General features: G+C 43.8%; 1 protein-coding gene across 4 annotated transcripts in view; it reads right to left on the bottom strand.

The window, feature by feature from the left end:
• LOC141087572 (keratin, type I cytoskeletal 18-B-like) overlaps window positions 1-12,710 on the bottom strand; it is a 47,454-nt gene that overhangs the window by 5,258 nt on the left and 29,486 nt on the right. For all 4 annotated transcript variants that reach the window (XM_073573170.1, XM_073573169.1, XM_073573168.1 and 1 more), the window contains 3 exons: window positions 9,380-9,536; window positions 7,425-7,589; window positions 7,159-7,284 (listed from right to left, as the gene is read on the bottom strand). In XM_073573170.1, coding sequence (XP_073429271.1) covers window positions 7,159-7,284; window positions 7,425-7,589; window positions 9,380-9,536 — 448 coding nt within the window. The remainder of the gene's footprint in view (window positions 1-7,158; window positions 7,285-7,424; window positions 7,590-9,379; window positions 9,537-12,710) is intronic.

Below are 12,710 nucleotides of genomic sequence, written 5' to 3'. Positions count from 1 at the left end.
TCCGCTTTTTTGCAGGAAAAAAGTTTATCTCCCTCTGCTCCTGTCTGCAGAACTGCATACAATCAGCAGAGAAGTGGGCCTTCAGTTCAAAACAGGCAGGACATTAGAAAATGGCAGTAGCAATGCCTGGTGGGATGTGAGAGAAGGGATGTCCCTGAACCTATAGTGTTGGCAGAATAGTGATGTAGAAGAACAACTGACCAGTCAAAAAGAGGGGATTGTAAATTAGAATGAGCACACAAAACAGAATCTACTGTACTACTGTACATGACACTGGAATGTGCACCGAAAGGAAATTTTAACTTATGAAGTATGAAGGCAGCAAGATCATGCAGGTTTTGTGTAGGTAAGTCATTGGACAATATTAGGTGCAATGCAGACTGGAAAGAAAGGTAAAGGAAGTTCTACACCATATTGAAGCCAGGACTACTCAAGAGCAGTCAAGCAATGAATGGCACAGGAGGAGAAATGTTCTGCAAAAGCCTCTGCTGACAAGCTGATGGGTAGCACCACTCATTTCTGTATAATAGTCAGGTGCCGATATTTTGGAATGATTGTAAGCTCTTGTGAATCGTGGAATAATGTGTTACTATGTAATATCTGATTTTATTTGTATATGATCTGTCGTCTCACATACCTCTCCCTACTATGTAACTTGATGTTTACTGCCTGTTGTCAAGAGTATTCCATCTCAAGCAAAGACAGTAAGATTACGCAGTTCGGGTGCCCTGCCGGGAACGCAGCCTCAGTGACCAGCGGTAACCTCGATGACATCTCCGCTAGTCACTGATGCTTCACTCGCCGCAGCTCATTCCTCAATGGTTCTCAGCCTGGACGGTTGAATCTTGGCACTGTCCAGGTTGAAAACTGTTTATTCACAGACATGGATTACGATGTTAGACAGAACAACTTTCAGGTGAGGGATATGGTTGTTTTTTATTTTTGTTTTATTACAGGAGACAAGGGCTTCAGTGAAATGGCGATGATGTCAGTATGGTTTAATTTAGATTCATTAAAGGCGTCTGTGTCATTCTTTCAGTTAAAGGACTTTATTCTGGCTGTGTGTTTATTTACAATATGGCTATGGGGTTAGTAATGGATAGGCGTCTTATAGACACCTCTCCATATTACTAAGTTGTGGGCTTGATGTTACTGGACAATACAAAGGTGATATCAACCCCACAAATATGAACCCCACTTGCCACCGCCACAAGTCAAGTAGGAAGAGCCTGCCAAGGAATTGGCTTATCTAATAGATGTGCCTTATCTGGGGTGGCTGAGGGCTGGTATTTTTAGACTTGGGGGGCACTATTCATGGCTCCTAACAGCCTGAGAATACCAGCCTATAGCTGTCAGATTTAACTTGGCTGGTTATCAAAAATGAGGGGGACCCCATGCCGTTTTTTTTAATTATTTATTTAAATTACTATTACTACAGACCCTCTCATCTCTTGGCATCAAAGACTAGGCCCTACCTTGGACCTCGTCATACCTAGCAGACCGGACATTCACTGTCTCCCACTCACAATCCAACTCCTCACCTCGCCCCCTATCTGTCGGAGTCCCGCAAGTTTAAGTCCTAGGGCCCCTGCTCTTCTCCATTTACACCTTCGGCTTCGGACAACTCATAGAATCTCACGGCTTTCGGTATCACCTCTATGCTGATGACACACAGACCTACATCTCTGGACCAGATATTACCTCCCTACTAACCAGAATCCCACAATGTCTGCCTGCTATTTCATCATTCTTCTCTGCTAGATTTCTAAAACTTAATATGGACAAAACAGAATTCATCATCTTTCCCCCATCTCACTCGACCGCCCCCCCCCCAGCGGACCTATTCATTAAAGTAAATGGCTGCCCACTCTCCCCAGTCCCACATGCTCGCTGCCTTTGTGTTATCCTTGACACCGATCTCTCTTTCAAACCACATATCCAAGCTCTTTCCACCTCCTGCCGACTTCAACTCAAAAATATTTCATGGATCCGTACATAACTCAACCAAGAATCTGCAAAAGCCTAGTCCATGCCCTCATCATCTCCTGCCTTGACTATTGTAACCTCGTGCTCTGTGGCCTCCCCTCTAACACTCTCACACCCCTCCAATCTATTCTAAACTCTGCTACTCGACTAATCCACCTGTCCCCTCCGCTGTAACCCGGCCTCTCTCTGTCATTCCCTGCACTGGCTCCTCATTACCCAAAGTCTCCAGTTCAAAACCCTAACCATGGCATACAAAGCCATCCACAACCTGTCCCCTTCATACACCTCTGTCCTCGTCTCCCTGTACTTACCTGCATGCAACCTCCGATCCTCACAAGATCTCTGTTATGAAGGGTCACCAAGGAGGATGGCAGGAACAGGCTAAGCCACCAGAAGACGAGAGAGGTTGGTAACTAAGCGGATTGCAGACCCCTGATCCTATTCGCACAACTAGCAGTAGCCGTGGAGCGTTCATACGATGCCCTAGACACTTCGTCACAGCCGGAGGACTAACTAAGCCTAAAGACAGAAAGATGAAATCTAAACTGCCCCGGAGCAGATCACCAAATTAATAGACAGCCCCCAAACATATATTGTTGGTGAGACAAGATGAGACACAAACACAGGCAGAGAACAGACTGAGCAAACGGTGGGGCCCAAGCTGTCTAGACAGGACAGAAAAAAATACTGTCTGCAATCACACACAAAACCCTGAAAAAGTCCAACACTTCAGATATACAAAAAAAACCTGAGATCACACGATCTCACCCCCCGCTAGATCAGCACTCTGGTATAAACTGGAAGCAAGCAAAAAGATACTAACATAACAGGGGACTTAACAAGCTGCAACTTATGAAGCAGGGCCCAGCGCTTCCCCCAGCAGGGAGCACGCTGAACCCTAGCAACAAAACAGAAAGCAAAAAAAGACACAACCAGATTAGATGCAAAGGATTAGCAAAAGAATCACTTAGCTGAACACGCAGATCAGGCAGGGGACAAAAGAGCTCCAAATGCTCAGTGGAAAAAATCAGCAACCATCAAGAGCAGCCAGCTCCATTATATGCTCCCAGCCAGCAATCCCAGATTCCCAATTATCATTGTCAGGTGGAGAACCTCCATCCACCTGGCCAGCTCCACTACTCTCAGTAACCACCAGAGGGAGCAGAGGGAGCTTCGGCTCAGAAATCCGAGCAAGGGAGTTCACAACAGATCTCCTTCTCTACTCCCCTCTTATCTCATCTTCACATAAACAAGTACAAGATTTCTACTGTGCATCACCCCTACTCTGGAGCTCTCTACCACAACATATCAGACTCTCGCCTACCATGGAAACCTTCAAAAAGAACCTGAAGACCTACCTACAACCTGCAGTAACCACCGATCGACCAAGCCACTGCATGACCAGCTCTTTATGTATCATCACTCATCCCTGGTAGTTTGTGAGCCCTCATGGGCAGGGTCCTCTCTCCTCCTGTGCCAGTTGTGACTTGTATTGTTTAAGATTACTTTACTCGTTTTAATTATGTATACCCCTTTTCACATGTAAAGCCCCATGGAATAAATGGTGCTATAATAATAAATAATAATAATTAAAAAATACGGCGTGGAGACCGCTCTATTCTTGATAACCAGCCTTGCAGAAGCTGACAGCTGAGGGTTGCAGCCTGCAGCTGTCAGTTTTGCCTTGCTAGGTATGAAAAATACAGGGGAACCTCAGGTCATTTTTTAAAATATTTATTTATAGCTCAGGTGGTGGCTGATGAATACTCCCATCAGCCGCCACCTGCTCTCGTTGTTAACACTTGAATACAACTCTCAACATTGTCCCCTGCTAGTGCTGATTACAGCACAAGCAAGGGACAGTGCTGTGAGCTGTCTTCACTTCAGCACCATGGAAGAGCGCGAACAGTACCGCTGAGTCCCTGGCGTTGGTAAGTGTCACACTGACACAGGGATGTTATCCATGTGTCACCATTGTGCACGGTTGCGGGACGTGCTGCTACTAGAAACACTGACATCTGAAAATCATAGTGAACTTGGCCATTTACCAAAGTTTGGCCAACTTTTTGGAAAAATATCCGAACATGAATCCGAATGTGCCACATTTGTGCCAAATTTGAGATTGTTGAACGTTTTCCAAACAAGTTCGCCCATCTCTAATTATAAGGTCTTGTGAGATGTGGAATAATGTGTTACTTTGTAGTATTCCTAGCCAGAAAAAGTGTTTTTTTTTTAAACTTAACATTTAATAGTTAATTTTAAGAAGAGGTTAGTACCTCCATAAAAAACGTGCAAAACAGAAGCCGCGGAGACACCATCACGTGTTTCTCAACGCAAGCAATGACCAGCCAGGTCTTTGCCCAGGAAGGAACAACCACGGGAAGGGCAGTCTCCAATGAAGGAAACCACCTATGCCAAAACATGGTATCCATCCACATACAGCTGTTTCGGGGTATTGTCCCTCATCAGTGTGGAGTAGGAAACTGGCTGTTGGAGCAATGCCTAGTAAAAAGACTATGAAGAGGAGGATGAATGAACTCACGGAGATCAACATCCGACACTGCGGAGACACCATCACGTGTTTCTCATCGCCCCCATCCCTTATGGGAAATATGTAAAACATGCAAAACAGAAGCCGCGGAGACACCATCACGTGTTTCTCAACGCAAGCAATGACCAGCCAGGTCTTTGCCCGGGAAGGAACAACCACGGGAAGGGCAGTCTCCAATGAAGGAAACCACACGTGATGGTGTCTCCGCAGTGTCGGATGTTGATCTCCGTGAGTTCATTCATCCTCCTCTTCATAGTACCTCCATAAAAGCATGTGTAAATATTCCCCACACAAAACTAAATCCTTTAAAAATAGCTAATGACCTCACTCCCTGTTTAGGAGATATAATATGTCAATTGCTCTCTGTCAGGGAAGATCAATTCAAGAGAAAATACAGATTTTAGTTATTTCACCATATACATCAATAGACTATCTCCTCCACCACATTCAAAAAGAGACTAGTCCCAAATGGGAAAAACAATCAAATCTGATAATCACATTTAAGGAGAAAAAGGAACATTCTCACCATTTGTTGTGGTTGTCCTTCATATCAATATTCTCTCCTATAGCGAAAAGAAGAGAGCCTGGAGTCCTATAGCGAAAAGAAGAGAGCCTGGAGTCCAGCCTTTTCCCTGTCAGTCCCTAGGTTTTAGACTGACCCTGGTCCCCAAAGCTCCTGCTCTTACAAGGGCAGTCCACAGCTGGCCCTGTCACCTAACCAGCTCTGGACTGACCCTAGGTGCCTCCTACTAACTCCAGGTGCCTCCTACTAACTCCATGTGATTCAAAAACAGCCTGTTCTGGGCACAAAGGTATCACAGCAAATAAACAGCTCATTCAGCAGGCACATATAGTGGGGGCTCACCCAATCAGATTACAGTCTTTTGTTCTGCAGAAAACTACACATAAAGAACAGGTCCTACTATTTGACGTATCACCTGAGCACCAGCAGCTTCTAGCTCCAAACAGTACAGTAAAGTTCATCTTCATTGATAGTTCATACTGACCAGGCTGCAGCTTACACATGTTACTCTGCAGCTCCAACACAGACTGCTCAGCTTTCCTAGCTGACCTGTTTAGTCTCTACTCAGAGAGAGACCCCAGCATGTCTCTATCAGCTACAGCCAACATTTTGGGTGGTCACTCCCCAGCAGCTCACTCAACTCTGCTCAACATCTAGCAAACTTACACATTTAGTGAACACAGGCCCTGGTACTAGTAAAAAGCTAGGCAGGTGCATCTAATCAAGACCTGCAGTGCTAGGACAAAAGGTTTGCCTACCAGGCTCTGCTACTATAGATATATATATATATATATATATATATATATATATATATATATACACACACACACACAGTACATATATACAGTAAATATACACTCACTGGCCACTTTATTAGGTACACCTGTCCAACTGTGTGTTAAGACTTAATTTCTAATCTGCCAATCACATGGCGGCAACTCAGTGCATTTAGGCATGTAGACATGGTCAAGACAATCTCCTGCAGTTCAAACCGAGCATCAGTATGGGGAAGAAAGGTGATTTGAGTGCCTTTGAACGTGGCATGATTGTTGGTGCCAGAAGGGCTGGTCTGAGTATTTCAGAAACTGCTGATCTACTGGGATTTTCACGCACAACCATCTCTAGGGTTTACAGAGAATGGTCCGAAAAAGAAAAAAAATCCAGTGAGCGGCAGTTCTGTGGCCGGAAATGCCTTGTTGATGCCAGAGGTCAGAGGAGAATGGGCAGACTGGTTCGAGCTGATAGAAAGGCAACAGTGACTCAAATTGCCACCCGTTACAACCAAGGTAGGCAGAAGAGCATCTCTGAACGCACAGTGCGTCGAACTTTGAGGCAGATGGGCTACAGCAGCAGAAGACCACACCGGGTACCACTCCTCTCAGCTAAGAACAGGAAACTGAGGCTACAATTTGCACAAGCTCATCGAAATTGGACAGTAGAAGATTGGAAAAACGTTGCCTGGTCTGATGAGTCTCGATTTCTGCTGCGACATTCGGATGGTAGGGTCAGAATTTGGCGTAAACAACATGAAAGCATGGATCCATCCTGCCTTGTATCAACGGTTCAGGCTGGTGGTGGTGGTGTCATGGTGTGGGGAATTTTTTCTTGGCACTCTTTGGGCCCCTTGGTACCAATTGAGCATCGTTGCAACGCCACAGCCTACCTGAGTATTGTTGCTGACCATGTCCATCCCTTTATGACCACAATGTACCCAACATCTGATGGCTACTTTCAGCAGGATAATGCGCCATGTCATAAAGCTCGAATCATCTCAGATTGGTTTCTTGAACATGACAATGAGTTCACTGTACTCAAATGGCCTCCTCAGTCACCAGATCTCAATCCAATAGAGCATCTTTGGGATGTGGTGGAACGGGAGATTCGCATCAGGGATGTGCAGCCGACAAATCTGCGCCAACTGTGTGATGCCATCATGTCAATATGGTCCAAAATCTCTGAGGAATGCTTCCAGCACCTTGTTGAATCTCTGCCACGAAGAATTGAGGCAGTTCTGAAGGCAAAAGGGGGTCCAACCCGTTACTAGCATGGTGTACCTAATAAAGTGGCCAGTGAGTGTATATATACCCCTGATATTTACCTGACTTCCAGCAGTCTCTAGTTCCAGCTGCAGTCCCTGTAACATGGTCCGCTTCTCTCGTACTTCATCTTGTGCTCTCCTAATGTCTTCATCGTCTTTTGAGATTTGTAGGTTTACGGCTTCATACTGCAAAACAAATGACAGACTTACATTCCACAGGAACAGCACGATGATATATTATACTAGACACATGGCCACAGCGGCCATTCACAAGCTGCACTGGGGGGTGCCATCCTTTTCTAACCTCATATGTGTATAAATCCTACCTGGGTTTGGAACAGAGCATCTGCATCCTCCTTATTTTTCTTTATTATAGCCTCATACTGCGCACGAATTTCAGACAAGATGGACGTGAGATCGGGTCCCTGAACTGCATCAACAGCAACTTCAACTTTTGCTCTTTCGAGTTTGTCCCTGAGAGCGGCAAGATCCTGTGGGACACAATGTATGTCAGGTCATATGCTATATAAGTCAATTTAAGCCTTCTAGAGATCTTCCCCAAAGTCATGAGAAGCTTGTGTCATATATACGTCCAGTGCGCCATGCTAATTAATTATTGTCTCATAAATAATGTAGCCATTTTTCTGATACAGAGATCCAAATGGATTGTATAGTTGTAGATGTAAAGGCAACTTGTCTACCTTTTCAGTCTGGCAAAACCATTGGCTACAGCATTTCAGATAAAACAGATGAAACAACCCAGCCGGCCAGGGGGAGAAAAGCCTGCTAGGCGGCTTTTCCCTGTCTGGCTCAGCTTGATTGACAGGTTTCTTACCATGTATGGCCTCTTCTGTAATGACAGAGCCTTCTCAGCTTTTTATTATGAGTGTGGCCCAGAAGGTATAAAATGACAGTGGATACCCTTTATCTGCTAAAACTGTATGTTCCTGCACCTGCCATTAGGATGATATAGAAGCTCATTGCAGACCAGACAACTTGGTCACATTCCATAGACAAGTAGCTGATCAGCAAATAATTTTACTTAAAATGATATTTTACCCCTCCCATAAAAAACACTCTAAAGTGCTGGCCAGTAGATATCTCCCTTCTATCTAACTTGCTGCATACTGCCTGTTGTAAAGTGTAATCCATCTCTAGGAAATGGGGGTAGGTCTTTATTAATCTGCTCTTGCTCTCCTGTCTGTACAGCTACATACAGGTAAAAAAGAGGTTGGCTTTCTGCTCAAATCAGGCAGAACATTGGAGAATGGAAGGAATAAATGCATGCTGGGATGTGAGGGAAGGGATGTTCCTGCAACTATAGTGCTTGTAGAATAATAATGAAAATGAATGGCCCACTCAAAAAAGAGGGGATGGCAAGTAAGAGAGCATAAAGGTCAGGACAGTTGCCAGACTGGTATGTTCTTTTCTGAATGTTTAGTTTGGTGGATCGAAAATTTTTCTCCGGTTTTACATACTTTTTACATCCATTTATATATAAAACTGAAACAGGAGAACTGTCTGAACTTTTTATTTCCATTGACTCTTAGGAGTCGGTCATTTAATAACAGATGGAAAAAGGCTGTTTTCCGGTTTTTTCATTTATTTTTGACAGTTCCCCATAGGTTAGACTGGCTGCGTCTGGTCCCCAAAAACCAATGAAAATGGGATGTGCGCGTTGAGTTTGACAGAACGGACTCATGAATCGATTTAAAAAAAGAAAACTGCACGTGTGAATGGTTCAGTTAAACTCTATGAGTCAGTGAGCTGTCCGGATATGTAACTGTGACTTGGGTAATAGGATGTACAAAGTTCTGCATTCTCTTCAAACTTATTTTTTTGCTCCAGAAGATATTACAAAAGTAATTATTTCATAATTCAATAGTGCACATGAAAATAAGAAACTTTGTAATGTATTTTATCAGACAAATCTGTCTCCTCCTGGATTTATCTTTCATTTTCAGTTTATGGATAAAATCGGAGACAGAAAATGACGGTGCTTAAAACATTCTATGGAGAGGGGAGGAGCTAGCTGCAGGCACCTCCCCTCGTCATAGAATCTCATAAGCACCAACTGTCACCTTCTATCTCAGAAATGGGATAAATCAAGTCCAGGAGGAGAAAGAAGCAGATTTCTAATATATAATACACAGTTACTACTTTTCGTGTGTTCAATTGATTTATGAAATGAAAATGAAAATGATGGTTGCTTGTTAACAGTTCCTCCTCCGGTTAGCCATAGCAGAAGATGGAATGCTTCTTAGTGAATGATTAATGGCACCTGCTTGTGGTCGCTCTGTACGGTCAGCAGCTCGCTCTGCAGGCTCTCTACGTCCGCTCTCAGGCTGTCATTTATAACCACATGATCTTCCTTTGCTTTTCGCAGTGAGTTCATGTCCCGTTCCACAGACTGACGTAAGGCCGATTCCATGCCCCACCTAATAAAAGTACAATGTGTGTATTCATTGTGAAGGTGCAATGCATAGCTGTGCAGATTATCACCACTTCAAGGCATACCTGGCGAGGATTAAAGTGAATTTCCCTTAGTAAAGCAGGCCAGCTTACTTTATAGCTTGGTATGGGGTTCATTTACTTTTGATACAGTTATTAAAATAAGCTTAGTCCCAGTGTTTCTGCTGTGAGCAAATAAAATATTCTGCTGGAGACGGAGTCGTGTAGAAAGCAGAAAGAGAATAGCAATATGAGTCATTGTCATAGATTCAATGTTTGCTTACATATTGTATCTATGACATTTCTACAATTAATTTCCGTTAGAGTTGAGCGACTTTGGTCGGATCGGGTTTCATGAAACAAAATTTGTTTCAGATGAAACTGGTCCGACTAGGGCAAAAAAGGTCGGAGTTTCGTCCGAAACCCGACCCCAATGCAAGTCAATGGGAAATAAAAGTCGGCATTGAGGAGATGACATTCATCCACTCAATGCCGACTTTTATTTCCCATTGACTTGCATTGGGGTCGTGTTTCGGACGAAACTCAGACCTTTTTTGCCCTAGTCGGACCAGTTTCATCTGAAACAAATTTTGTTTCATGAAACCCGATCTGACCAAAGTCGCTCAACTCTAATTTCCGTGGAAAAATGCTGCAAAGTAAGAATAGTTAAAAAAAATAGAAGTGTTAGGTTATGTGCACAAGTTAAGTATTTGGTGCAGAAATGTCCACACCATTTCTACATCGCGCGTTTTTTGCTGCTTTTTTACTTGCGTTTTTGGTGCAGAGCTTTCCTCACTCATTACTTTGGGTTATATCTTCAGCAGAAATCCTAAAAGAATAGACAATGCTGCAGATGTGATCTTGGAGATCACGAATAAGAGATTCCAGGATTGTCATTCACTTTGCTGGCATCAGGAAAGCCTTCAAGTTTTGTCACAATCTTAGACCAAAAAACTTGGAGTACAAAGTCAAAATATCAATAAAAAGATATAAATGTATTGAACTTACAAAATGTCAAAAAAGTCGCAACATACTGTATACTAAATTACATACATAACATGGATATTATAGACAAATGTCACAAAACAGGATCAGGTAGAAAAATTGAACACATGACCTGACCGCACCTTGAGAAAGCGATGCGAAACGCGCGTCGGTGGTGACGTGGGTCATGACCTGACAGCATTCACGATGGGTAAGCACACTTAGTGTTGAGTTGATCTAGTACTTATTTGATTGATGTGCGCACTTATTGAACATATTTTGAATATATTGATCGTTACCCCAATACTTCCCATAGGATGTTTTAGCACTTAGCTCTTTATTATATCGAATATTCTGGCTGTCAGGTCATGTGTACCAATTTTTCTACCTGATCCTGTTTTTGTGACATTTGTCTATAATATCCTTGTTATGTACGCGTATGTAATTTAGTATATGTTGCGACTTTTTTGACATTTTGTGAGTTCAATAAATTTATATCTTTTAATTGATATTTGGACTTTGTACTCCAAGTTTTTTGATCTAAGAAATATTTCGGAATGTCCGTCCCATGTATGCCTGAAACCTAACCACATGGTTAGCTGTCTTGTGGCATTTTGGTATATATGGTATCCTGTATGGTTCTTTATTTTCTAAGTTTAGTGACAAATCTGCTCTGAGAAAATGCAGCAAAAACGCATTGTGTGCACACAGGCTTAATAGATCATTTTTATCAATTAACAAAATAAAGTAAATGTAATGTCAATTAACAAAAGAGAAATCTAAGTCGCTTTAAATATTTGATGGCTGGCAGTATCATTTCTTCTTTGCACTTGTACAGAATTTATAAAGGAACTCGGCAGGAGGTTGCACCAAACATCTTGGAGACCTGGCCCCAGATCTTTTGTAGATGTCACTTGTGTTGATCCTTCTATCTCTTCCTGCGATCCCAGACAGCATCATACACAGAAGATCTGGGGTCAGTTCTCCAAGATGTTTGGAACAAACTCTTTGCTGAGTTCCCTTAAAAACTTTGTGCAAGTACCTAGAAAAATGTATGATGTTTGGAAGTTAAAGGGCGATCATAGCAAATATTGATGCCATTTAGATTTCTTTTTGTTCATTCATTTTGTTGATGAAAATAAAATATTAACACTTCTATTTTTTTTAAAGCATTCCTACTTTGGAGCATTTTTTCTATAACTACCTGACATTTTTGCACAGTACTCTCTTCTCTCTCTATCTATAATATAACGGGCTAAGCGTCACTCTGTCTGAAGCCTTTATAGACTGCGCAACCACGACACGCCTGCGCAGTCTGGCTCTAGACAGAATGAGGCATCCAGCGGTGAGGAGTGTGTACCGCCATCGGAGATGGCGGTACCGTACACACTGTATACCGCCATCTCCGACGCCATACTTACATACTTACCTGACCAGGAGGAGCGTTGACGTGGCACTTCTCTTCGGCCGGAGACCGGGGCAGGAGTGCAGCCGGAAACGCGCATGTGCATAGTGCGATCCGGCACCATTTTACTGAAGACACATTTGCAGTGTGTCTTCAGCAATACGGCGCCGGACAGCGCTATGGGCATGCGCGTACTCTGGCGCCAGACTCCTCCCCCGGCCTCCAGCAGATTGTGACAGCGCTGGAGCACAGGAAAGAAGGGTGAGTATAAATGTTTTTTTTTGTATGTGTGTAGTTTAATAGGGGTGAGGGGGACCATGCATACCAGGAAAGGGGGGAGAGGGGACCATGCATACCAGTATTGGGGGGTGAGGGGACCATGCATACCACGAAAGGGGAGTGAGGAGATCATGCATTCCACGAAAGGAGGGTGAGGGGACCATGCATACCACGAAAGGAGGGTGAGAGGACCATGCATACCACGAAAGGGGAGTGAGGGGACCATGCATACCACGAAAGGGGAGTGAGGGGACCATGCATACCATGAAAGGAGGGTGACGGGACCATGCATACCACGAAAGGGGAGTGAGGGGACCATGCATACCATGAAATGAGGGTGAAGGGACCATGCATACCACGAAAGGAGGGTGAGGGGACCATGCATACCATGAAAGAGGAGTGAGGGGACCATGCATACCACGAAAGGAGGGTGAGGGGACCATGCATACCACGAAAGGGGAGTGAGGGGACCATGCATACCACGAAAGGAGGG

Source organism: Dendrobates tinctorius, unplaced genomic scaffold (genome assembly GCF_039654945.1).
Source record: "Dendrobates tinctorius isolate UK_male_01 unplaced genomic scaffold, ASM3965494v1 ptg000034l, whole genome shotgun sequence".
Lineage (NCBI taxonomy): Eukaryota > Metazoa > Chordata > Amphibia > Anura > Dendrobatidae > Dendrobates > Dendrobates tinctorius.
This window is presented reverse-complemented; position numbering and strand designations above follow the sequence as displayed.